At 42.5% G+C, this 27,293-nt stretch overlaps 2 protein-coding genes across 2 annotated transcripts; one reads left to right on the top strand and one right to left on the bottom strand.

Annotated features, from left to right (window-relative positions):
• Nucleotides 1-485: 485 nt before the first annotated feature.
• On the bottom strand, nt 486-27,293 carry LOC309591501 (uncharacterized protein; the record flags this gene model as incomplete). Its single annotated transcript, XM_082313957.1, has 31 exons — nt 486-864; nt 1,011-1,130; nt 1,593-1,692; nt 1,805-1,932; nt 3,009-3,110; nt 3,794-3,874; nt 4,370-4,493; nt 4,853-4,932; nt 5,888-6,044; nt 6,904-7,047; nt 7,286-7,493; nt 8,229-8,439; nt 9,877-10,071; nt 13,237-13,447; nt 14,176-14,506; nt 14,690-14,753; nt 16,058-16,113; nt 17,280-17,340; nt 18,180-18,254; nt 18,593-18,712; nt 19,311-19,410; nt 19,500-19,627; nt 19,992-20,093; nt 20,291-20,371; nt 20,760-20,883; nt 21,401-21,480; nt 23,019-23,175; nt 23,614-23,757; nt 25,674-25,881; nt 26,411-26,621; nt 27,093-27,293. 31 exons carry the CDS (start codon nt 27,291-27,293, stop codon nt 778-780), a joined length of 4,191 nt encoding a protein of 1,396 aa, XP_082170083.1. The 3' UTR covers nt 486-777.
• THUMPD1 (THUMP domain 1 NAT10 acetyltransferase adaptor) lies at nt 13,577-17,135 on the top strand (the record flags this gene model as incomplete). The annotated part of the gene is made up of 4 exons (XM_082313060.1): nt 13,577-13,792; nt 14,164-14,344; nt 14,709-14,957; nt 15,526-17,135. The coding sequence occupies 4 exons, from the start codon at nt 13,577-13,579 to the stop codon at nt 15,852-15,854; spliced, it is 975 nt and encodes a 324-aa protein (XP_082169186.1). The 3' UTR covers nt 15,855-17,135.

Below are 27,293 nucleotides of genomic sequence, written 5' to 3'. Positions count from 1 at the left end.
TTGATGATTTTTTTTGTCTCAATCTTAAACTCAGTAAGTTGATCATGCTTAATATAATCAGCACAGTCAAATGATGTCTCAGATATATGTTCTGAGAATGTGACAAAAATGACAATCCTTCGTTAACACAGATAGAAATGGAAATTGCTCAAGCATACAAAAGTACCAATATATCATAAAGTATCTTGTCAATGAAGTATAAGAGAACAGACAAAACTATTAAGTGCTAAAATTAAAGTATGAGCAGCTGTTGCTACAAATCTTAAATATCTGCTTTATAATGTATTTTAAATTCTTTACTAGTCCAGTCCTTAAAGAACATTTTAATGATACAGATTTTATTTATGCTTTTTATTCTAAACATACTTGTAATGATCATAGCTAACTTTTAAAAATGTATTTAGAAGTTGTTGCACTTACCAAAAGTGATTCTTGAAACAAGTGTTCTCTTAAACTCTTAGTTTTTTTTATCCTTTAAATTAAATAACAATAAAGCTAAAATGCTGATGACACTTCATTAAATACTTTATTTAACACACATCACCTATTGTGCTCTTGACTACATGAGTTTCCCATTTCATTTTTATCAGTCTGCCTACTTTTGTACTATTAGCTATTAGTGCAGCACCTGGGACAGCCTAGTGCTGGGCATCAGGTAAGAATTTATTCAAACCTTAACTAAGGCGGCTATAGTATAATGTCTTTTACTCTATGTTACTGTGTAAATCTGCAATATTTTACTTCGTAAAAAATCCTATAAAAAGGCAACAAGTACTTCTAGTCTTTTCTCCACTCCTTCTGGCGCAGTTCATTTCTTCTGATCTTCCCACTAATAGTTTTTGGCAACTGTTGAACAAACTCCATCTATTGGAAAAGGGAGGAAATTGCAATATAAAGTAAGATTCAGTTTACCTAAATCTTTACTTTTTCTTAACCTCAGTGGCATAGGCTTATAAGCCACATAACAGTTCTTATGGTCGGGAAAATTATTTGGGTATTGGAGCACTCACTTTCCTAGGATACTTGTATGGAGCAGTAACTTTCTTAACATGGTCTTGCAGCTCTTTCATCATTTTTTCTGGATCCCGTGAAGCATAGTCAGATGTTAAAACAACAAAGGCTTTCACTACCTAAAGAAGTTACAGCGGCAATGGTTTAAATACCAATGGAAACAGTATTACACAACAGTAAGATGTGAAACTTGGATCAAACATTTGCTGACAAACTGCAGGGTGATGCATAGGGCAGGTACAAAAAGTTTGGCGAAGTCCGTGGGTGCTCACTATTGGTCTGGAATGTGCAGGCAGTTTATATGCATTTAATAAAGACAAAAAACTAGGTATTTGAACGACAGGGAAAGCTTCAACTGCCGCTTTTGTTATATTGGATTTGGGGCCATTGCCTTGGTCAGTTTTTTCCTATGTGGATTCTCCAGTGTCTGATAGAGTAGAAATGCCAACTTGAATTTATTCAGTTTTAATTTAAAAAAGAAAAAAAAATCCTTGGATAGACAAATCCCTTGAAAGTTGGGCTTTATTAGCTCTGGTATGCACAAAGCTATTTAAATATATAAGCTTGTTTAACTTGTTTACCTCTCCTCTGATGGGGTCTGGACTGCTGACAACTGCTGATTCCACCACTGCAGGATGCTCTACTAGGGCACTTTCTACCTCAAATGGTCCAATACGGTATCTTAAAAATGGAGGAAAGGGCATTTAGTTGTATTTAATAACACATAAACATAATGTCACATCTGAATCATCCGTGTTATTCAATGATTTATTGTTAATCAGTCTTAAATTACCCAGCAGAATTAATGACATCATCAGCTCTTCCAACAAACCAGAAGTATCCATCCTCATCCATAATCCCCCTGTCTCCAGTGACATAAAAATCCCCACGTATTGTTGCCTCTGTTTTCTGTGGATCATCCTAGGGAATATTAAATTGCATTTGACATGAAAACTACCTTAAAAATACATGAAATTGCATTTTAACGTATTTAGCATGTAAGTTATGGTACAGTCAAATATTCAGAAATTTCAGCTTTTCAGACTGGTCTATACTGTGGTCATGTGCATCAGATTCAAGTGGCACATTAATAATAGAGAATTATTAAGTCACCATTACTAAGCTACAAAATTAGATACAAAATTCATAAATTGCAATAAATGAATCAAGTTTCACTACTTGTGACTGACAATTTTAATCATAATGTATTATGCCCCACAACTTTAGGAACCATGGAAGGTTGCAAAAATATGTAGGCTTATGGAACTGAGAATTTGCTTTTAGGTGATTATCCTTTAATGATTATTTCCATTGTATTTGGAGCATCTCCTGTCCTGAGATTTTTTTTTTTCACCCCCCAGAAAAGTTTTGGCTCTTTCTACAGCCAACGCAACTGACTTCTGCAAGAATTTTTCTAGGTGGTATGCATGGTGTTCCTTTCCCACATGCTCAGTACTGCTCAGAAGACCTGATTATAGGTCGATACTATCCATAAAATTTAATAAGGTTTCCTGGTGTCAGAACTGAAAGCACTATGCATTTCTTCTACTGGTCTTCGGACAGAAAATTCTAACCAACATGGGAAAAAAAAAAACCAAACCTGAAAATTGTTGCCATGTGTGAAACGCTCCATGAAGCCCAAATCTGGAGGGAAGGCATTTGAACAGTGTCCTGCTTCTCAGATGGGGGCTCTAGCCCTCAGGCCAAAGAGTATTTTGGGATTAGGGGTTCCATCAAACATTTCCCTTTTTATTAAGGAAATAAATAGCAATCAAAAGGAAGTGGACGTTAACTTGCTAAGCGGGACAATCTCATTGAACACATAATTGTTTGTCTAAGTAGACCGAGCATCTGCAGGAAAAAAAACAGAAATCCCTTTTTCCTCCCTACAGGTTTTCAGACCGGTAAGCACAGTATATGTACATGAAATGGAGCATCACATTCCTTGTGACACAGATTTAGCAGGATATCTACTTTAACTGTAGAAATATTCTTACAGCATAGCAAGTAAAAAGAAAAAGCGATCTTGTAGGTTTTACTCTGATGGCAATATCTCCTTCTTTTCCAGGAGGCAGAATATTACTGTTTTCATCTATAATCTAAAAATAAACAAAACAGAGTTTTATTGTCTTGGAGCCAAATTAAAAAGCATTATGTTAAGATTATACAATCTTGGTGTGCCTTTAAAATACATAATCAAAGTATTTTTTTTATTGGGAAATGATTTGGAGCAGTAGGGGGTCTTAGTCTGACAACTGAAGTGTAAGATTATGACTAATCCACTGTACTTTGCACTATGTCTTTTACCTGAGGAATGCCAAGTACGATGCAAACATGTAATGATGTTAGTAAAACCTCAGGGAGGATCATAAGTAACGGGGTGGGAAAACTTAAGAACTGAAAGAAAGATACTAAAAATTTTAACCCATGTTGCAAATTGATCTGGTGCTAGAATCTGCTTCGGCCGTTTTGTTATCACCAGGAAACACCATTCACTCCCATGCTTCCTTAACTCAGAAATTTAATTTCTGTCACTGCCTTAACGTTCGATATCCGTCAGTTAGCAGTGGGTTGTCATCTGTTGGTGAGGGTGGTGCAACAGGGAAGTCCAATTGCTTATTTTGCACGCTCAGTTTAGGGCAGTAACGTGCATTTCTTCACTCTTTCGTTCACTGCTGAATGATGATGGTACGTGGTACAACTCCATGTTAGAGCTTTCAAACCTCTTTAACGGAAAGTGATTATGCAAGAGAGCGAGACTCAGTCACCAGAGGTACGATACCTTGACATCATACCCTGGAGACGGCTTTCCCATAGAGCCAGGTTTGATTTTCATTCCCTTAAAGTTTCCACAGATCAGCACCTGTAACAAGCGGTGTTGGGTTTGTTTTGGTTTTTTTTTTTTTTAATTAAACTGTGGCTTGTATATTCAATCTTTAGCTTAGGTTTAAAATACTCAGCTAATATTGTGTATTTCTGTAAGAAACACTAATTGCCTTCATTATAATCATATATACAATGATTAAACTTCTAGAAATAAACTATGCCCTCAGAATCATGCCCACAGCTCCAAATAATGTGAGTGCTCTAAAGACAGATTCTAAAGCAGAATTTGGAATGCAGTAATAAGGAATATACCCCTTTTATGTTAGTTCCCAAGCCCACAGGAATAAAAAACAGTCCTTGGATTTTGGGTGAAGCTGTTATGATTGTTTTATAACTTACAAAAACTAAATTTTTCCAGTGTTGCTTATTGCAATTGACTTTTCCCCTAAATCACTTTTTCTTGGCTACCTGAATAGAATTTATTGCTGTATCTGTAACGCATACATTTTTACATTTGTAAAGCAGAACATACTGTTTCTGTCTGTCCATAGCCTTCATGGATGTCCAGCCCAGTCTGCGCTTTCCATTCTTCCATCACGTCAGGGTTGATTGGCTCCCCAGCACTCACACAGTGCCGCAGGCTTTTGAACGTATAGCTTAGTGGGAAAGAGAAAACACACAATTGGCAGTCATTATCTGCTATGCCCCATTCATTACTGTGTTCCTGTATTGCGGGGTTCTTGCTACATAAGAACAAAATTTTTACTGAGTCCTATTTATTCCATTTCAACTGTGCAGCGTTAAACAAAAACAAATCTGCAAAAAAAAATTGTTAAGCTACCCCTAAATCTTTATTCTGACTTTGTTCCTAATATTTACGATTCAAAATGTTGAGACATACATATTTGAGTTACTGTTACGCCATTGTAAATTCGGAATAAAATCAAGGTGAGATGAGCATTTGGTCTGCTGTTTTGATCAAACACACCAACAAGGATACTCTGCTTTAGCTTACCCGGACAGTTTATGTTGCACAAACATTCGATAGGCAGTTGGAGGAGAACAGAAGATGGTTATGGGAAATCTTGACAGACTCTAGAGAATTTAGAATAGAAAAAAGTGAATTTTGCCAATATACTGAAACCCGTGAGGTCCCATCTTCATTGTAAGAGATAATGTAATGATCTCTGCATCCAGCTTATGAAACACATGAACAAAACATTAAGTGTCCTAAAAGCAGTGAGCTCTGTACTTGCCAACACCAACACACAGCAATTACATTTAATTAGTTTCTTCTTCAAAACAGAATCTACATCAACTTACAATTAGTTCAACACACCAAAGTATTTTGCTCTTGAAAGCTTTACAGTTTCTCTTGCAGAATTTCTTCATAATTGCAGTTTAAGTAGAAAACAAGTGAAACCATAAGGCTACTTTTTTAGATGCTCTGTAGGTGTACAACTGACAGCGTTCTTCAACATATCCTAATATTAACTAGCAATTTCCAGCCATCTAATTAACATGGATATAATGATAAAGTCATTCCATGTAAAATGAAACAGAGTAGTCTTTTTCAAATGATGAAGAGGAGTGTGTGGAGGATCTAAGAGAATAAAATGGTGGTGCCTCGTGTCACAGAAATTCAACCTTGCTGCCTCTTCACTCCTTAACTTTGAATTACATGGTGCAGGCAACTGAAATTCACGTTCATCTGTTATTGTCACTTACTTTAACAACACCACTAAAGTGCTCCACAAATCCCAGAACAATTTCTTATGTACTTCACTTTTAGGCCTAATAATGGACGTTTGCAGGTTTGTGCAGTCACACCCAGAGCAGAGTACATGACGAAACTCTTTGGATGTTAAATTTGCTCATTTTGGGGTACACATTTGCAGCACTCGCTACTTCAGTAATCAGTTGATTACCGCATGGTGAAAGTTGTAACTGTGCTGCGTGCTCCCTCCATGCAGCGCCAGGGGAAACGAAAACCTGGGCGAGACCAGCCAGAGAGAGCAGTGCTGTTCGTTGCGGGGCTCTCCTCACTTACCTCAAAGACAATCCTTGGGTCGAACTGTGGCATCTTATGTACAAATACACATGCCCCTTGAATCCATGGCGAAAAAATGCTGCTCCAAGCTGACTTTGCCCAGCCCGTGTCTGATGTATTCCAAAATATATCTGAGGAAGTCAAGTCCAGCCAGTACCTGGCAACACAAGGAAACGGTCCACAGTCTCTATTTGGCAGGAATAAGGCAAATATTAAAATATCAACAAGAGATGTGCCAGTGAAGCAAATCCATCACTGGTTGTCTTGTGCAAATGGCAATTAAAAAAGGCTGAATTTCTGAGCCGGAGTAAGACACAGCATAGTGAGGATGTCATCAGGATAGACTGATGTTGCATTCTTCTACGGGAAAAACGATACTGACGGACAAGCTAACACCACCTCAGAACATGGTGGTGTATGAATATGTATGAGATCGCTGGGGTCTTGCTAAACTCATTTTTAGGGATGAGGATTTTTTTTTGTTGTTTACTTACTTCTAGTTTGGTAATTTCTGACTTGTTATTCTTTGCCTGTTAGAGTGAAGTGCACTGCCATATCAATTTTATAAACAACATTGCTTTATAAATTTAAAGATTCTGAACTATCAGCATTTTGTTCCTGCAGGAGCTGTGTCTAATCCAGACACACAGGAATTCAAAAGCCCAACAACTCATGGTTTTTTCCCTTTTGTGGTACAGACTTCATAAACTTGTGCTGATGCTCAGTTCATGGGCAATCTATTAACTATACACAGTGAAGAATTTACCAAAAGTTAAAAGAAAATGTTAAAAAGAAGTTAATGACTATATGACTGCTACATTCTCTATAAACTAAGGCAGCTGGACTCAAACTGCTCTGTTTTATAGGGGAAAAAAACCCCCACTTTTTGGGATGTAAAACAACAGCTGTTTTTTGAACTATTGAAACAAAAGGTTCTGGTAAAAATCTTATGTTTCTCTTCCCTCTGCTATGTGACCAGCTACAGAAATATGTGCAATTTAGAGTGATATCTGTACCTTCCACTTACTGTGAGGCCGATACCATAGCTGCTGTGGGAATGTTCAGCCATTTTTGGAGAGCCTGTAGTTCCACTGGTAAAATAGATAGCCATTGGATCTTGACACTTTGTGGTCACACAGTGGTGATCAGAGGAAGCATTTCTTAAAATAAGCAAAATGATGAATAAAGTGATTTGAAAGTGTGACTTACACATTTTTGAAAATATTTAACCAAAATAACTGCAGCAATCAGAAGTGTCACAAACATTGATATTTTTCCACTATGCAATCCTAAAAGGGTGAAAATACATTGGTGCGTGCCAACATTTCCTATTCAAAGCAAATCACTGTGCTTTTCTTTCAATATTGCTGTGGTGCTTTCACAGTGGTATTTACTCACTTCAGGAGATCTTTAAAGTTCAGCCATCCTTCTCTGTGGCCCTCTGACACAAGCAACTTGAATTTCAGAGACTGGCATTCAGCCCCAACTGAGTCTACAGCTGGTGCCACAGAATCATCAGTGATGATACACTTTGCCTTGGATTTCTGTAGACGATGAAGAATGTCCTTCGCTGTCAACTGCTGTGTGCCAGGAATCAGGACAGTTCCTAAAGGGAAGGAAGGGGAATGGAAAAACAGTCTCAACATTTAAGAATAGCACCGGTACCTACAAGCAGACTTCAGCTTACTTCGTTCTTTTGAGTGGGACAGAGCTGTGCTAAATGCAGGACTTGGCCCTACATTTGTAAATATACTGATTTCTTTGATGGATTAAATGCAACGGGAGGATTAGCACAAGTTAGCAAATACTATATTGATCATGGGACAGTAAAAGAAATCAACAGGATAACTTTCCTTGTTCTGAAAACACTGCCCCTGCAACATGCCATCTCTCTGGACTTGACTTCTTTACTGGTAAACACAGCCGTTGCCTCACAAGGTATACTGCTAGTGTTTGTGAAGCACCAAGACATTCTGGGTTGTAAATACTGGGAAGCTGAGTATTTAACAGATCCCACACGGGAACATGTGAAACACTTCGTTAAGCGTGAGCTAATTTCACTGCAAGTTAGCAAGAGAGTGCATTTGTGATACATCACAAGTGCTGGAAAAAGGAGAATGACAGGGGCACACGGACTCACAGGGTTTCCTTAACAGCTAGGGCATGCACAAAAGTCCTAAAAACAACACAAAGAAAAAACTTGCCATGAAGAGTGCTTTTGATCAGCACGACACTAGTTCATCCTCATTAGCATGCTGGTAGTTCTGAGTGCATTAAATAGCAAGGATTGGTTTAAGTCAAAATTTCTGCACCTATATACCATTTCTATGCTTTTACTAACCTGTTCTCATGCAAGCCACATTCACCAGCCACCACTCCGGGATCCGGGGCAGAATCAGAATAACTCTGTCTCCTCGTTGCAGACCGCAGGCATCAGAGAGTACATTTGCCACTTTCCTGGAGAGCACTCCCAGCTCCTCAAAGCTCCACCTCACCTCTTCTCCGGCACCATCTACCCACCATAATGCAGGGTTTTTAGACTTTTTTCCCTCCTATAGAACAACAGGGTACAGTACAAATGATTCCTTTTAGAAACACATTGCCTTTACCTTAAGTTTGAGGAAGAAAAGCATTCCTCACTTATTCAGTGCTGGAGAAACCTGGGGATGCAATAGAAATTTGCCACTGATTCCAAATGAGGCAGAGAACAGTCTATAAAGGTCACTTAGGAAATTAAATTTGTATTCCTTTCCTGAGTTCTTCATCTTACACTCTGAAGAGGTTGTACAGTAATCAGCACGGAGAAAGAAGAATCTTTTTGGTTCAGGACACACCAGCAAAGCAGCTGATGAATGTGGGTAACTCTGGGTTGTGCCCCAGAGTCTCCTCAGCCCTCAGCCCTCATTTTCAACTTCATCTGGAATTGGGCCTATCTGGTACTTCTGAAAATCAATCAAAGTTTCAAAAGCATAGGCCCACAGTGTGATCTTTAATCAATGTCTCACCTAACTGATGTGTTTTGAAATATATGTGATTTGAAATATATGCATACGATGTGCTTTAAAGGGGGCCAATGCATTTAGCAGTAGCGGTGTAGTAAGTCACCTCCCGAGCAAAAAATTCACTGGGGCAGCAAGAATATGACACCTTATTATCTATTTGAAGGTACAATAACACTAAGGTGCATTTTCAGGGGGGCAGGTTTTATCTGTGCACTTCAGAGGGCAAAATCTCTTCTCCAAAGGCTGTTCCTTGCTCTGTTTACAGCCTGCCAAAACCTGGTTTTCCTGCAAAAGGAACAATTGTGTCAGACAGGCAATACCTCCGCTCTGTTCTTGCTGCCAGGCTGGACGTAACTGTGTTTAGCCCCTCATCATGAACAGCCTGAGCCTGCAAAACCAGTCCTACATCCATAGAGACCAGACCTATATAGTAAAAAAAGTGACAGACTTATACTTCATGGGGGTTTTTTTTCTATATTCTCTTTCCTCGCATAGAGCTTATGGCTGGTTTGGGGTTCAAAGTTGTTCAGTTTTGTAGATTCCCAGTCCTTGATGCAAAAGATTTCATATTTGGGATAGGTGGGTGAGGTTTGACATTACACTGTATTTATTACTCATTTTACAGGCAGGCAATGAAACATACAGGGCTCAAGTGATTTCCCTGGCACATCCAGGTAGGGTGCATGGCACGGCGGACGGCGGAACTGATGCACGGTTTAGAGAGGCTCAGTTCACAGTCTCATTTATGAGGCACCTGTTTACTCATACTGAATCTCACTGGAGTTACTGATTAAAGGAAACACTATTTGGACTTGTGGACAGCACAGCGTGTGGCCTAAGGGATCTACAGGTTCAAACTGCATGAGATGATCACCAGATTATAATCAGAACATAACCCCAGTGTCTCAGTTATTGGATTTGTCAGATACTCAGCAGTAATGACCAGCATTAAATACTTTGGCATCAGAGAAGCCAAGTAACTGTTACCTTTTCCACACCAGTCCATCTGTCCAGCACATCTCTTGCAAAGTTGAAGTACTCTGGCACCTCTGGTCTATACTGTTGTTTTATGGCTTCATAACTCAAAGAGGCATGAACTGGGTAGCACCGGCTGCCAAGTTGGAGAGATCTTCTCAGGGGAGTCCGCAGGAACATAGCCCTTGGGATGTGACCACAGTGTCCCTTGGTACAAAGATATTTACAGTTTTTCTAGTTTATCAGCATTGGGGATATATTGGTTGCCAGGAATGAAAGGAATGTAGCAAAGCCCTGAAAAGATTCTAAGTATTAATGTTTTAAACATTATTTTGATGTGTGGTCAGCAAAAAGCATCACTTTATGAGGCAGGGAAACGTTAGAAGACTCCCTGAAAAAGGATCCAAAATGCAAAGCCTTGCTTCTCAAAAATAGTCAACTTAGCAGGAGGTCTGAAAACTCTGAAGTCATTATTTTCATGCATTGTCAACTGTCTTCTATTTACAAAATAATATAAACACTGCTAGTTCCTTATGGAATCAATAACTACCCAGCTGTAAAATCACGTGATTTTAGTGATTTAGTGAAGCAAAGGGACATTTTTTGGATCTGTAACATTCAGTCTGCGTATGACAAACACAGGAGAGAAACCCAGCCAAATGAAAGACAGAAAGGGACAGGGAGAGGAAGGAATGTGGACAGACAAGAGGCAAATCAGCACTGCTCCAGTGCCAGAGTATGTCCTGGCCAGCTGCTTGCAGGGGTGGGTGGAGGGTCAGTTACCTCGTCAAAAGGCCGTCAATCCCAACTTACTGCCTCCCTGCCTTGGACTGAAGCGTAGCCCTCTCAGTGCCCAGATGTGTCACAGCTTTGACTCCCTACACAGATCTCAGACTCCTGGCCATGTGCTCACTCTTGCACCATTACTGTGTCCAGTGATCGACTCCTGTGTTCCTTACATGTACTTTGGACTGACACAAGGGGCAGCCAAGTCCAGCTCAGCGAGAAGAGCTGATAGGTTTCTGCAGAGCTCAGATAGGAGGTAGAAAGCGTTAGTCCCAAATCTCTCCTGTTTCCTTTTTCTCCCCTCTTCCCACCCACGAGCCCATGGAGGAACACAGTCGTAACACCTTGCTACAGCCAAATCGCATCTGTTACACTCTGGCTGGGGCAACACAGGAGCAACAGCCTTGCGATTGGCTTTGTGACTGCACCACTCATTGGGTAGCTTGGGGCTTCCCAGGTAACCGCAGCAGCCCAGCCATGACAACAGTGAGCACTGATTCCTGGGACGCTGCAGCTGGTGCCTGGACCAGCTTTGTTAATACCTGGTGACTTGTGAGGTTTTGTAAGGGCTCTACCTCATGTTCAGAGAGCACGCAGTTATATGGTGCTCCAGCATCGCTGCCTCCTCTGCTCCGCTCCCACGGGAGAGGCAGGAGGGAATGTGTGCCATCCTCTCTGCCATCCAGGCCACGACCCAGCATCACTGTGGGCATGGCTGTGACATTGCTGTGTTCCTCTACCTTCAGCCTCTCCTGCAAGGATGTCACTCACTAGGGAGCTAGCAACAGCTGTAACTTAAATTGGGGCACGAAGATTCATAAGGGTTTGGCTGCCAGAGCTCTAAATAGCTCCTGCTGTATTTCCATCCTCAAACCATGGCTCTAAGGTCAGCAGAGAGATTGCTAGCACCCATCTACATCTTTGGACCAGAACAGTCCTCTGGGTGCTGATCAGTGAGGGTGACGCTGCAGTCCTTCCCGGCATGTAGGTCCTGTACGTTTGCCAGAACTCCCTCCCGGGGTTCCGTCCACATCCATTTGTAAACAGCAACATTTGTAAACAGCATCTCAAAGGAGATGTTAACCAGCTCCCTGAAATGTTCACTGCAGCAGGAAGTAACTGATTCAAAACAGATTTCCCCAAACAACAAAGCTGCTCTCTGCCTAGCGGTAAAGGGAGACCTACAGTCAGTCTGCAGTAGTGACATTTTAAACGGCTCTTTGAAATGCATGCGATGAAATCCTCCCAGAGGAAAGGCAGAGGAACAGCCTTAAAGGGATTCCCTACCCAGAAGATCACATCACCCCAGAGGAGGCACGAACATTAGGAGAAAATTACAGCAATAGCTTGTGATAGGAGTCAGCAAATGTGCCAGGAATACGTAGGCAAGAAGGTTTCCAGTTTAGGAGGAAAATCGTAACTCCCACAGTCACCTAACCTGTAACCTATTCTTTTGGTAGGGCATATAACTAATTTCCAGAACACCAATGGGTATTTCTAAGTCCCCCAGCACTTTTCACCACAGAAGTATCCTAGTTACTTTCGGAATGGTTAATTGCATTTCCTCTGCACCACTCACTGCTGCCTGTAGAAATTCTCCCTCGTGTTTCAAACATGTCCTGACGTGCCCAGCTCCAGAGACTATCACTGTAATTCACCAGAACTTCGAGTCTTTCACACAACCTCAGCCCTGCAAAGATTTAGTGACTTTTAATTAATGTGTGGCCAATAATCGCACCGATGTCTAACAACTGCTGTAGAACTGTACGAGCCTCAAAGGCTTTGCAGGAACAAAGCTTCATATAAGATATAAATGCCACCTCCTGTTGTGGTTGTAACTGATAAATACTTCCATCAATTCATGAAGTTTCCTTTTTTCCCTATTTTAGCCCAGCTGGATTCTCTGGATGTAAATAATAAGATAGTCCTGCCCCTAGTGAGGCCTCCTTAGCTGTCTCCTCTACCTGTTTCCACAAAATGTCGAGGAACTTAATTTTCCCCCCCCTAATTGTACAAGAAGCTCAAGAGTTACTGCAGGGAGAGGAGGCTCTTATGGACAGAGATGCCAAGAGATGCGTTCCTTTAGAAACTACGCTGCAGGCCACGTTTCTTCTGTCAACGCATGTTCTCTAGTACCTCAGGCCTAAATTTACCTGTATGAAGAGTTTCTGTATCAGGTGGTCCCTCTAGACCCCAACACCTTCAGGAGCTCGATAGGAAGCTGGGGGAGCGGCCGCAGGCCGGCTCTCTCCCCGCTGGGGTGCACGGGTCGGTGTTTGACCACCACGGCAGAGCAGGGCTGAGGTCTGCTGGCCCCCCGCACTTCAGCGAGCGTCCGTCCTCTCCTCTCCCCCGCCCACCCTTTCTCTCAATTCTGGAATCATTAACACAAACCCAGGCTTTAATCCTGGAACCGAAGTTTGGGGGGAAGAGAAAGCGCCAAGGGCTACGAGTGACTGAGCCTGACCACGGCTGAGCGCGTCGAGTCCGGAGCAGCGTGCCTGGGCAATGCTCAGCCGCCCCCCGCACGCGTGGAGTCTGAGGTGAACTGTAATTTTCCAGGGTGGGTTTTCGGGTTATTTTTACCTCCAAGGGCACCGCGCTGCCTACAGCACCACCGGCTGCGAGAGGAGCCTGGAAGCCGGCCGAGGGCCTCACTGGGGATCCCGCCCGGTGCCGGGGCCCGGCCGCCCCGGAGCAGCACCGCCGCGCACGGGCCTGCGCCCCGCCACCCCGGGCCCGACGGGAGGCGCCGGCGCCCCGCGCCCGCGGGCCCCCCCCGCGCTCCACGGCAGGGCTGCGGCGGGCGGCCGCCGCTCGACGCCGGGCTGCGGGGCGGTGCCGCGCCCCGGCGGGCGGGCGCTGGGGCGGGGCGCGGCCCTGACGCCATCGCGGTGCGCGGCGGCGGCAGCAGCGGTGGCGGTCGATGGCCGCGGCGGAGCCGGCGGCGCGGAAGCGGCGGCCCAAGGGGCACTTCGCGGCGGCGGCGGGGCGGGCCAAGCGGCCCCGCGGCGGCGGGCAGCAGCTGGAGGCCGGCATGCGCGGCATCCTCATCACCTGCAACATGAACGAGCGCAAGTGCGTGGGGGAGGCCTACAGCCTCCTCGGCGAGTACGGGGACCTGCTCTACGGGCCCGAGCAGGTGCGTGCGGCGGGCCCGGCCGGTCGCTCGCTCGGTGCGGGGCAGGAGGCGGCCCTGAGGCCAGGGAACGCGGCCCTGCGCGGTATCGGCCGCCCCCCTCAGCGCCTGCCGCCGGCGGGGCACGGAGAGCAGCGCCGGGAGGCCTCCTCTCCCTTTCTGTAGGTAAAAGAACCTCTCTGTGGTCACCGCACACACGAAAATGCCGGGTTCTGTAAGCAAACCCCAGCGCAGCCCCGCGGGGTGGCCGGGGGAAAAAGGCCCTTGCCCGTCACCGCCAGGCCCCTGGGCATGGCAGTGCCTTGCTGCTGGTTTTTAAATTGCGGGCGCTGTTGGTCGGTGCTCGCCAAATAAGAGACGTGCCTTGTGTGAAGTTTTCAGATCACGAGGAGAGGCTGTCTGGAAGCGAGAGGGAGGAGGATGAGGACGATGTTGAGGCTGCCCTGAAGAAGGAGGTCGGCCAGATCCGCGCCTCGATGGAGCAGAAGCTGCGGCGGTTCCAGTCGGTGGAGAGCGGCGCCAACAACGTGGTCTTCATCAGAACCCGGGGCATAGGTGGGACGTCAACCGATGCTGCGTAATGCTGTGGGGATAAACTGCTCTGAACGCTGTTAGTAACAGGCCGCATGACTTTCAAGAAGCTCGCGTACACCACACAAATACAGGGTTTCCCCTTCCCTTTGGCATTGCCACTAAATTTTGTCATTAGCGGAGTTGCTGAAGGTAGAGGAATCTGCTTTGACAAAGTTATCTTTCATTATCTAGATTTGGTATAGTAAAACAACTCTTTACAGAAAAGGGATTTGAGGCTGACAGCAGTGCAGCCAAGCGTGCGTTTCCCCAGCTTATTATTTAGAGGGGGGAAGAAGGGAGAAAATGCCTTTAATTTGTTTCTCATACCTAGCTGTTTTTCTTGTAGAACCTGAGAACCTGGTGCACCATATATTAAAGGATATGCATGCCACTAAAAAGAAGAAGTCGAGAGTCATTCTGCGCATGCTGCCCATTTCTGGAACTTGCAAGGCTTTTATAGAGGATATGAAAAAATACACGGAAACGTTTTTTGAGCCTTGGTTTAAAGCCCCTAATAAGGGTACTTTTCAGATTGTTTACAAAGCTCGTAATAACAGTCATATGAGTAGGGAAGAAGTAATTAAGGAATTGGCAGGTATGTATGTTCACACAGAACTAAGAACAAGTATATAAGCAGCCCACAACTGCATGCATAACATAGGTCAGATGATTAAAAGTGGGTTTAATGGCCATACATATTTGTTACCTAAAATCTGTATGTTGAATTACAAAAGTTTCTCTGAGACTTAAAAAAGCTTGACATCAATATTCCTTGTTGACGTCTTAAGAGACAACAAGCTGATGAGAGTACAGCGCTGAATATAATTTGGAGTGTCAGTCACATGTGCTTTGAAATGACTGCTATCAGGCTTTCCCTCTGGATGCTATATTGAAATAATGTGTTACTATTTCTGTTGAATATATGACTCAGAAAATAGCTCCACCTTACTCGAGTATTTTGTTTCTTTGTGGGATAGTTTTTCAGTTACTTCAGTCATACTGGTGGTATATCCTAAGGGTCCCGCTGTGTTCTGCTACTTTAAGCGATTACAAAAACAAGTAATTGGTTACAACTAAGGGGGATGTTGCCGTCTCTCAATAGGGTATACTTATGCTCTGAAACAGTTTTTCCAGCATCTTTTAAACTACATCTTGTTTTACAGGAATTGTGGGCAGCCTCAATCCAGAAAACAAAGTCGATCTTAATAACCCACAATATACAATTGTGGTGGAAATAATAAAAAACGTCTGTTGCTTGAGTGTGGTGAGAGACTATGTTCTGTTCAGAAAATACAATCTACAGGAGGTGGTGAAGAGCAACAAAGAAGACACACAACAAAACCCATCAAGTGTGACAGAAGACCAGAACTCGAAGGTAGTAAAACCAGAAACCGAGGAGGAGGAGAAGAGCTCAAAAGAAGTAAAACAAGAGAACAAGAATCAAGGTGAAAGAGAAGCTGAGCCCAAGGGGAATGATGCGCTGACAGTGTAGAAAATGTGGTAGAAGGGAAAGATAAACACAATAGAAACGTATTAAAAAAAGTTGCCCTAGAGTTCTGACAGGGCATTTTAAAGAGGAGAGTGGGTTTTGTTTTGAAATCTCGTTTTTAAAATCCACATGTGTAAGAATTTTAATGCTCGTTGCAGGTGGAGCTGACATTACAGCAGATGTAAGAGTGCTCAAGAGTGCCTCACCTTTCTGGTGAAGCTTGCTGTCATTCTTCTATGGCTTTGTTCTGCATTGCCTTTACCTAGCACAAAAAGCACATGTGTGTCCATGCATAGGTAAATGTGGCCATTCTGACATATATTGACTCTCCTTTGTTATATCTGATGGCTACAGAAATCAAAAGGCAGTGCAGAATCAGCTCTTGGCAGGAAGTATTGACAGAAGTGAGAGATCTGAAAAAGACAGTTGCTTGCAGAGGGTTTTTAAGGAAGTGATCTGACAACTTGTGTGACTGCAGAACTCAGATACATTTTTCTGTGTGAACAACAGAATGAGCTAAAACTGATCATTTCCTGTATGACGGAGGGTTTTATATACGTATATATAGGCACATCGCTCTACAAGGATGTGCTAAGTTTTGAAAGTGAATGGGAAGAACTGCTATGATCAAAATACTTGAATACTATGAGATGATTTAGAGTAATAGATTTGACAGTTCTACAACAGCAGAAGTACAGTGCAGGCATTGCAGACGGTTTTAGCAAAAACTACATGTGTGTTTACATTAGCTGTGTATACAGCAGTTATTGGTTTATAGGAAATGCTGTAGTCACTGAACAGAATCCTTTGGAGTAATTTTCTGCAAATAGCCTTTTGCTGCTCTTTCCAAATCCTTGGGCGGGGTTTATAAAGTCTTTTTTTGTTTTTATTTTTTTCTTAGGTCTCAAAATTTGAATTTAAATACTGCTTGGAAAGTTCTTATGAAAGAAGCTCTCCATTATACCATACTGGATAAGGGGAATTAAGTTTAATTTTGGTACAGTTTTAGCTTTACAGTATTAATTTTGTTTTAGATTGAAAGTAACGTTAGTGAGTCTTTCTGTTGTCCATTTGTCACAGCAACTTTTTTGATATCCCAGTGACTTTTAAAAAACAACCAAAACCAGTGCAGCTATAACCTGCTTTCCGGTAGGGTTTTGAGTATGCTTCCTGTACAACTGTCTAGCTTTAGTATTTCATTTCTAGCGTAAAAGTCTGTGGGTTGCTAATGGGAAAAGACCCATCTTGAAGAACACCCCTTGTTATTGTCTTGCTTTAGTGAAAAGGATGTGTTCAAGTCTCTCAACAGAGTTTAACTTATATTTTCCTCTTCTCTCAAAATTGTTTTAGAAGTTGGAAAATTAAAATGACTTTTTTCCCTAGTCCTGTCTCCGTTACGACCCATTTATTAAAACTCAGCTTTCTTACCTCCATCGGCGTTTTCTTTAAATTTTAAAGCTTTTTGTGTGTGGATTAAAACCAGCAATGTCTAGGTCACACATAGGAAAAAAAACATTTGAGACCAGACACAAAGGCCAACTGTCAATGTTTATTGGTGGCTGATGTTGTTGATCACGATTCAAGACAGCCTACTTACATTCCTAAGGACAAAGACTGACTCATGGATAGTTTGTGGGTTTGGTGTTTTTTTTTTTTTTTCCTCCTTCTCTCTCTCTCACTCATCTGTCTACAGGACCTACAGGTCTTCAGAAGAAACTGCTAAATAGCTACCATCCATTTGTCAAGCCCGTGTCTGACATTTAGATGCTACCTATGCTGCAGTCTTAAAGATGTCTGCATTCTTTTACTTCTTATTTTTCATAATTTGCACTTACTGAACATTCATTGTTAACACATAATTCCTTAATCTTGAGGCTTTCAAGATTCATATAAGCAGGGTGCTTAATTTGGATGCATGCAAGATCTATGGCCATTTCGGGGAACTTCATTACATACTATCACAATTTCCTCATTAATAAGCCTCCTGTGAGTTTAAATATCTGGTCTTAAAGAATGAACACACTGCTCCTTCACCGGGTAATCACTTACTTCTGCTTGTACTGTAATTCTGAAAAGCATTAGGTGGCTGGAAGATATGTTTGCATATGCCTTGCTAAGTAGGCTTGATTTTTGTTAAGCAAGAACACAAACATTTAAAACCCATACAGTTGGGAGTTTTTAAACCTTGTGCATTATTACACAATCACTGCCTAACGGGTGAAATATAGTCCTATGTTGGTGCTTACAGTTGTAACAGAAAAGCTCGATTATGAATGAAATTGATAGGGATAGGCTTTTTTAGATTGCTTATCAAAACTAAATTTGTGCCCACTCCTTGTTCTTCAGTTCATTCCGTCGGATTTTCCCAGTGATTGTCTTTGGCAGCTGGTGGACAAATTCAATCTGATTCAAAAGAGGAAAAAAAGTAAAATGAGCAGATTTCATTTAGAAATTTTTTCAGAACAGCATAGATGTCCCATCCTACTTAATTTAAATAGGAATTTTGTGACTGGGGAAATAACGCCGGATTTGGTTTTAGATTGTGTTGTATCTATTATTTTCCAAAATCTTTAAAATAATATTTGTCATTTTTCTTGCACAGTACATACTTGGTTTTTTTTTTCTTTGTTACTGAGTTTGAACTGAGTCTGCTCTCCCTGCTTCTAGCCTCTCTACGGTTAAAATAGGTGTCTGGGATTTTTTTTTTTTTTTTTTTTTTTAATACACTCATGTTTACTTGCCTTTCTGGGGTACTTGTATGGAGCAGTGACTTTCTTGACATGATCTTGCAATTCACAGGCCAGTTTCTTTGGATCTTGTGACTTAAAGGAAGGAGACAAGACCACAAAAGCTTTTACCACCTACAAAGGGAACATAAATAAAAAATACAGCATTAATTAATCTACAGCAACCTAATAAATGAGGCAATTAATTGAAAATACGTATTGCCTGCAGTATAGGCTTGCTGTATCACACCTGCACTGTAGAGCAAAATTTGCTTTTGTGTAAGCAAATTTAAAATTAGGATGAAAGACTGTTTCTACCTTACATTAGTAAAGGTCCTAAGTAATACATGATAAACGTTTCAAACTCTGCTTCCAAATTTCTACGAGTTCTGTAAAGGACTGTTCTAAAGTTCTTAGATGCTGGGGCCTGTAAGCATATGTTGTTAAAGTAAAGAATATAATTCTCCAGGCAGTGGGTCAAAGTGTACATCAGTTCTTAACAGAATCACCTTTACATTCAGTGTCCATGTTCTTCAGGAAACTAAGGATTATATTTTCATTAAAAAAAAAAAAAAGGAATACAGGATATACAAACTACTGCTCTCCTTGCTTATGGGTAAAGTGATGGAAAAGTCTGTATAGCTGTATTAAGAGTCTTATGAATTCAGTGGCAGTTGAGTGTAAGCTCTGTCACCCAAGGCACTTTATGAACAGGAGAGTGACCACTAGTCACCTCTCCTCTGATGGGATCTGGGCTGCTGACAACAGCCGACTCAACGACAGCTGGGTGCTGTATCAGGGCACTCTCTATTTCAAATGGTCCGATACGATACCTAGGAGAGAGAAATTAAATGCTTAGTAGGGGAAAGGTATATGGTTATTTTTTAGACATTTCTTGGCATTTTAACCAAAATCTACAAACCCAGAGGAGATGATGACGTCATCAGATCTCCCCATAAACCATATGTATCCATCCTCATCCACGCTTCCTCTGTCTCCAGTGATATAGAAGTTCCCACGGATTGTGGCGGCAGTTTTCACTGGATCATCCTGTTTAACAAGAAACACTTAAATATTCCAAATATTGAGAAGCCTTAAGCCAAGAGATGAGTTTTGCCTCTTTGGACACCACCCATCGTATTTTTCACTGCTTGTTTTCTGTTTCAAGAATGTAAGAGCTTGTGCTTGCTTTTTCCAGAGGGGAAAACTGATCACAAGGGCAGGTATAGAACTGAAGATCACACAGTAGGTCTGCAGAAGAATGGTGGAGAGAATGAAGTTTCCAAGTCAGAACACTGTCAAGTCAAGCCAAGAAGAGCCACAGCTCTTTGCTGTTGCACCTGGTCCTGTTGGTACAAATACATACCATGCTGCAGGCCTGAACTGGCTCTCCAGAAATTCACTTTTGGCTTACCAGGTATTGAGTGAAAAAAGTAAATGGCCGCTTGGCATCCATTTTGATAGCAATATCTCCTTCTTTCCCAGGAGGCAGAACACTGCCATTTTCATCTATAATCTGCAGTAGGAAAGGCAAATGAGTGATTTTTTTAACTTCCCATTTTAAGAGAGCCATGTTCTAAAACCAGCAGCCAACAGCTCGACCAAAAAAGTCAGCCACCCTACCACTGTACGGTACCAAAACTTGTATGCGGTACTCTCTCGTGTTTTACTTCCCATGAAATCAACAGCGAACAGAAAAGGGGACCACCATACCTGAACATCGCAGGGGGGAGCTGCCTTTCCAAAGGAACCTGGCTTAATTTTCATTCCTTTCATATTTGCACATATCATTCCCTGTTGGAAAAGACAACCAGCCCAGGTATTTTTCACTGTCATTCCTGAGGCTATTCCTGGTTTGTATTATGCCCACCATTTTGCTAGGATAAGATCTAAATCTTACATTTGTGTGAGCCAAAACATTTGTGAACTTCAACAAGAGTCTTGGACAAAAAATTCAAGATATTTTACAGCTTAAGTAGTCTTAGAAGCAGTATCATAACCCAACAGTAATTCTAAGCAAAACAATAAACCCTCTTGTACGCAATTGCCATGTATTCTACTGCCATCTTTCTTTTTAGTCAAACATGTATGGCCAAGCTCCATATTTACCAAGAGGAATGAGATATTTAAGTCCCCCAAGTAATAGCTGAGTTGTAACCCTTTACAAAAAAGCTGAACGTACAATTTCAGTTTGGCCGTAGCCTTCATAGATAGTCAGTCCTGTTTGGCTTTTCCACTGTGCCATCACTTCTGGGTTGAGTGGTTCCCCTCCAGTCAAACAGTGCTTCAGTGTCTTGAATGTGTACCTTCACGGACAGAGGACATTGCTGAGTGTCAGAGAACAGAAAGGGACAAATTCTGCTCTCCCTGACATCCCTATGTCCAACCCCATGACTTCAGGACACACCGGACTCTTCCTAGAGTTAGGGTTGAGGGAAAGCCTAGAGCTCCAGTGGGAGTAGGGCTGTTTCCAGCAGAAACTGGGGCTGCCAAAGCAGAGAGCTGCAACGATGCACAGGACTGATGGCAGTGCAGCCACGCGTGTGCCTTCAAGGGCTGAATACTGGCCTCTGTATTTATTGTCTGTAACGCCTCAGGGCAAAATTTGCTCTGGGTTGGAGGTGCCTGAGGGGTGGACTTTGCCACTTGTCTCTGCAGCGCTGAGGAAAGGGCTCCGCCTCCTCACAGCCCCTGCCTCCAACACAGCATTTCCACCACTCTGAGAGTTGAAGTGGCTATAAGAGCCTGTAGGAATCATTGTTAAAGAGCTGGGCAATAGCTTGAACAGACGTAGCATGGTCACTTGTAACAGACGCGTGGTACCTGGTGAGGTCATGCTGTACCAACATGCGGTAGGCAGTTGGGGCGCTGCACAGAGTGGTCACTGGATATCTGCACAAGGTCTGACATATTAAAAAAAAAAAAAAGAGGGCTAAACAATATTGTTTTGGGAAAAAACTTGCTGCTAACTATTCCTTTTTATTCCGTACTAGAGCACAAATTACAAGACCTGATTGTAACCTCACTTACATGGAAAGCAAAGTAATTGCCGTCACTGTCAGTGTTCAGGAAAGATGTTACAGTGCCCCAAACATCAGCTGAAGAGGTGATACATTGACTGTGGTAAATGGTGTACCTAATTTGTCCTGATGCTCACTTGAAGCACAAGGACCCTTCCTTGGTATGAAACCCTGGTCCTGGAGGTGCAACGAAGTTTTGCAGGAGACTTCAGTAAAGCCTGCATCTCACCCTAGGACAAAGACAGGCATCTCAAAATGGAGGCACCTAAAACTAGAGGTTGCATTTGAACGTGTTGCCTATGTCAGTCTTTTATCTGGCCCCACGCTTTCTGAAATGGACTGTCACAAAGCTTTAGACATGCTGCAATTCCCTCAGCTGTCCTGACAAAAGGCCTGATGTGGGCAGAGCCAAGTCTCCATGAGCTCTGGCTGAGTTGAGAGTAATACTGTATTAAAAGGTTGTTTTGGACTGCCAAATTTATATATCCTCCTTTAGCTGGGACAGAACACGGGACATGAGTGCCTTGCTAGAAAAATAAAGATCTCAGCTGAGCCTCTGTTTTCTGACACATCTTTATTTCTCACCTGTAACACCAGTGGATGATTCACAGTCCCTCAGGTAGAGCTAAGCCTTACTTTTTTTTTTAAACTCACTTCTGCCTGCAATGAAAATTTGCTCAGAGAGGGGGACAGGCGGCGATAAATAAAAGCCAGGGGAAGACCTCTCATTCACCAGCCTTCACTTCAACCACACCATGGGTAAAGCAGCCTCTACTATCAAACGTCATTTTGCGCACCGATGTGAAACCCCATGCATGTTGCAAGCGGGTGTTTGCAAGGCCAAGAAATTTATACAAAAAAGAAAACCAAACTAGCAGCTACCATTTTAGAAAGGAAATGAAATGGGATTGAAATCCCCAAATAACCCCCATGTGTTAGGAATGTACACTTCTCCATGTAGGTGCTTTGAGCCACTGGGAACAGCACTCATCCCTTTGTGTTGGATTAAAACTCAGATTGGCTTGAGAAGCTTGAAAATAATTTAAGACCAAGCCAATCTCATGGCTTCAGTGTTTTTCAGTACTGACTTGCCTTTCTTCAGGGTCACAGCAGCATAATTAAAATATTAATTTACATGTAATTCAGCTCATTTATCATTTCAGTAGTGAAATACAGTAGGGAAGAGGTTTAAGTAATACCAGTAACTCCTACTGATCGGAACCAGCTGGTAATATCCTGTGCCCAGAAGTTATGCTGCAAAATCCTTCCTGTATTATATTCCTATTCAAAGAAAAATCACCTTGTGGTTATGCCATCTTAAAACAGCTAATCCTATAAACCTAAGAGGCTTAGTTTTGTGGCCTGCCTGGAAAACAACATGAAATATGAGTAACTGTTCATTGTGAGCATGGTGTTCTTACATTTAAGATTGCTCTTGGATCAAACTGTGGCATGGCATGTACAAAAACACACGTGCCCTGGAACCACGGACCAAAAACACTTCCAATAGCTGCCTTTACCCAACCATTGTCTGACATGTTCCACATGATGTCTGAGGGAGTCAAATTCATCCAGTATCTGTTGAAGACAAAGGTGGCCAATATAAGGGAGTCTGCAAGTGGAAATTAAAAAATGTGAGTTTTTGTGGGTTTTGGTTTTTTTTTTTCCTTAGAAAGGCATGGTAAATTTGATCTGCAACTCAAGAGCTCAAATAAATGCCTTTTGTCTAGCCTTTATACTGATGGCAAAGATAAAGAAAATCAAACAGTATCCTATCTCATTTAAATATGTTATATATCCTGGATTAACAGGCAAGTAGTTTCTAAAATGGAGCCATATACCATATCAAACAAGATCGTTGCTTCCTGGGTACAATTCAGCTCAGGAGACCAAAAGAAATGACACGTACAGTATTGTGGCAGCCTCATAATCTATCATAATTTTATCACATACAAAACCTCTTCTATTTGCTTCACATTTCAGAGCTATAAAGGCATAATTAGCTGAATACTTTACCTTCCACAGAGAAAAAAACCCAGACCAAAGCTTCCATGGGAATGTTCAACCATTTTGGGGGAGCCTGTGGCACCACTGGTAAAATAGATTGCCATTGGATCCTGGCTTTTTGTCTTCACGCAGTTATGGACAGCAGGGGCAGCCCTTAATAAAAATGAAAGGCTATATGAAACAGTGGCTGGTGTTATTATAGCACACTTAGCTTGGATCCTTTGTGCCCAGTACACGCAGGATTGTTTGTACCGTGAGATGTAAGGGCTAAGAAACTACTGAGATCCCCTCACTCTTGCACTACTAGTTCTGCATTAAAGTATTGCTGATCTTGCTCTCCAACTATTCTCTATGTCCACCTTCTCCCGAGTAAAAATGCCAACTGGCTGTCTTTCATTTGCCTCCCTTAACAACCACCAAAAGGCCCAGCATCTTGTGTTTGACCAAAGTGCCCTCCAGAAAGCGTATCTTCTAGCCTTAGTGTGATTAGCTGAGCGAGGACCCACCATTTCTTTCGGCAGGTGGTCCCACTGGTTAATTATCCCTTGCCATGTTTGGGAAGCATGGGGAGGCTCAAACTCCTGGTCGTCTGGCACATGGGAGGAAAACATTTCTCATCTCATACTAGGATGAGAAAGCGAAATCGCTTCTTTTTCTCTGCCAGGACTGATGTTCAAAAAGCTTTTGCTTGGCACACAAACATTGCCCATGCCTGCAAGGCTGGGCGTGGGAAGCCTGTCTCCCCCCGCCAGCCGTCTCCCTGTGCGGGCTGGCAGGCAGACAGGCTGCCCGGGAGCCCCCACTCTGGAGCCCCGCAGCCTCCTGGCCAGTTTAGCAGCCAGCTAAGGCAGCCAAGGACATGGGGAGCTGGGAAGTCTGGGCAATTAGCCCACTATGCAGGGAGGCTGCCAGTGATCTGGCTAGCCAACAAGCCAGGCAGGACAGCAGCGCAGCACTCTGGGAAGATAGGAGCCTGACAGCTGAGCAACCCTGGAGCCAGACAACCAGCACTTTGCAAGGCAGCCATCCGGGGAAACCAGACAGCCTACCTGCCTGACCGCCAGTGACAGCCTCTGCAGGACTGACGCAGTTCCAGACAACATTTAGGTTTTATCAAATCAATTTTACCCTCTGCCATGGAACTGAGCCATGGAATATTAGCCCAGCAGCAAAGAGGATTCATCAAATCGACTTGACAATGTTTTAGTAGCTCTAGGAGGTTTGAGAATGCAATGTTACTGCTTCCTCCATCTCCTGGTTCAGTGACACTGAAGTGAGCAGTTGTTCAAAGGAGCAGATGGAAATACAGTGACACTGTACAGTGAGCTACCCAGGTAATGCTAGTTCAGACACCTGTGGTTGTGAGGACACATGGTACATCTTACAGAGCTCTTAAAGTGACTGAAGAGCTTGGACCCCTCCTCGAAAGAATGGTTTTAGCTACACAGATGCTTTTAACAAAATATCAGGGGGTAAAATCACACCTAGGGCCTTGAGCAGATTGCAGCAGGGTATTTGCTTCTGTTCCCCACTCTGCTTCTCCACTCCTTCTACAGTCCCACACACTGCAGTGAAGAGCTGCCTGTTGGGTGCCATTTTAGTAGCTGCTTTTCAGTAGTGAGGCAGGTGGATTCCTAAATACATGGGGTTCGTTCTACATCATTGTGCTTTTTTTAGCCTTTCACAGTGAAAAGCTATTCACATTAGTCTTATTATCATCAAGTTTTAGGAATATGGATTGGAATAATTTGTATAGAATATTTTTCTTTGAGCTTTAGAGGGTAAATAGGCCACAGCTGCCAATAAAAGAGGCTTTCCTATCAATTTTTCCATATTATTTCATAGTCACATGTAACACACCTAGACGTCATAATACTGTAGTTATTTTTTAATTAACAATTTGGCTATTCCCAAATATTCCCTTTCTTCATAGAAATGAGACTAAATTGCCTTCTCTCCCACCCCCTCAAAGGTATTTAGTTCATTAATGAGACACAAGTGCGTTTAAACAGCATGAGAAATCTTCCACCAGAGATAGCTATGATGGAGCTAAGGTAGAAGGCACTTACTTGAGCAAATCATTGAAGTTCAGCCACTCGGCCCTGCTGCTTTCAGATACAATTAGCTTCGTTTTCAGAAACTGGCACTTGGATGCAACTGAGTCCACTGCAGGAGCAAGCACATCAGTTGTAATAATGCACTTAGCCTTGGAAGCCAGCAATCTATAGCAAATGTCTTGTGCTGTCAGTTGTGTTGTCCCTGGGATGATGATAACACCTGAAAGTGCAATAAAATGGGAAATTCACTAGGTATTTTTCACTTTCAGTCCTGATCACTTCATAGCTTCTCCTGATTTGTTGAATACCAGCACCATTCAATCCAGAAATGAGAAGAAGGTAAAACAAGTCCCACACACCTGAACTTGAATACAGATGTGCCGATCTGAAGTACAAAATAGCTTCTGTTTCTACAAGATCCTTTGCTCCAGGCACAATGTAAGTAGAAAGTATAACTTTGGGGCACTAAACACTAGCAGCTTTAACTTCAGTCTGTTGAAATTAAATCAAATCGATTTAACACAACCAAATTGATTTAACACAATCAACACAAGCCACAGAAAGTGAAAGAAAAATGATGAAGGTAATTCCATCAGTCATAAGAGACTACCCCTGTCAGCCCCTTTGATTGTCAAATGTCCAAGCTACAAAGTCAAATAAGAAATGTAATTGCTAAATGAATTGTTAACTAACTTTTGGCATAGACGGTAACAAACAATCTGTAGACGATTAGGAATGATGCAATTCACCTGTTCGCATACAAGCCACATTCAGCAGCCACCACTCTGGGATTCGGGGTAGAATCACTAGAAGTCGGTCTCCTCTTTGCAGACTGCATGGCCCAGAGAGCACGTTGGCCACTTTTTGGGACAGGAAGCCCAGCTCTTCAAAGCTCCATTTAATTTCATCTCCTTTTCCATTTATCCACCACAGAGCTGGATTTGATGGTCCCTTTCGTTCCTATACACAACACAAGGGTAAATAATAGCATGCTGATTACTTCTGAGACTCCTGCAGTTCCTTGCAGAGTTTTTGGGATGCTCCAGGCAGTGGAATTGGATAGTGTTACATATTCTAGGGCAGGGATATTAAGCACGTAGCATGTTTTGTTTAAAAAAGCCCTTTTCCAAGGCACATATAACTTGGTGTGTATATCTACCCGATTTGCAATGCTCATAAATCACTCACATGGTTTTATGAACCCAGCACTGCACACACTGCTGAATCAGAGTCACAGAAACAAAGCACCGTGTTGCCTCTGATGCTAAAGCAAATTGCCTCTCCTTTCTCTGCAATGTAAGATTATGTTAAAATAGAAATAGGGGAGGAAATTCTGGTCCCACTGAAGCCAGTGATGGTTTTAGACTTGACTTTGGGGATAGGGGCACAGTTTCACTAAAAATACTGAATCTATAGGGTCAGAAATGCTACCTTTTCTATTTGAGACCACTTGTCCAGCACATCACTTGCAAAATTGAAGTACTCGGGCACTTCCTGTTCACAACGACTGATAGCTTCATAATATGAGAAATTCAAAGGTGCAAAAGTCTTGTGATGCTGGTGGAATAATCTGCGGAGTGTCTGGATGCTCCATGGGGACCGCAACACTTGAAATTCAAGTAAAATCTTCAT

This window comes from Platalea leucorodia, assembly GCF_965183815.1.
Source record: "Platalea leucorodia genome assembly, chromosome: 5".
Taxonomy (NCBI): Eukaryota; Metazoa; Chordata; class Aves; order Pelecaniformes; family Threskiornithidae; genus Platalea; species Platalea leucorodia.
Note: the sequence above shows the minus strand (reverse complement) of the source record. Positions and strands in the feature narration are given on the sequence as shown.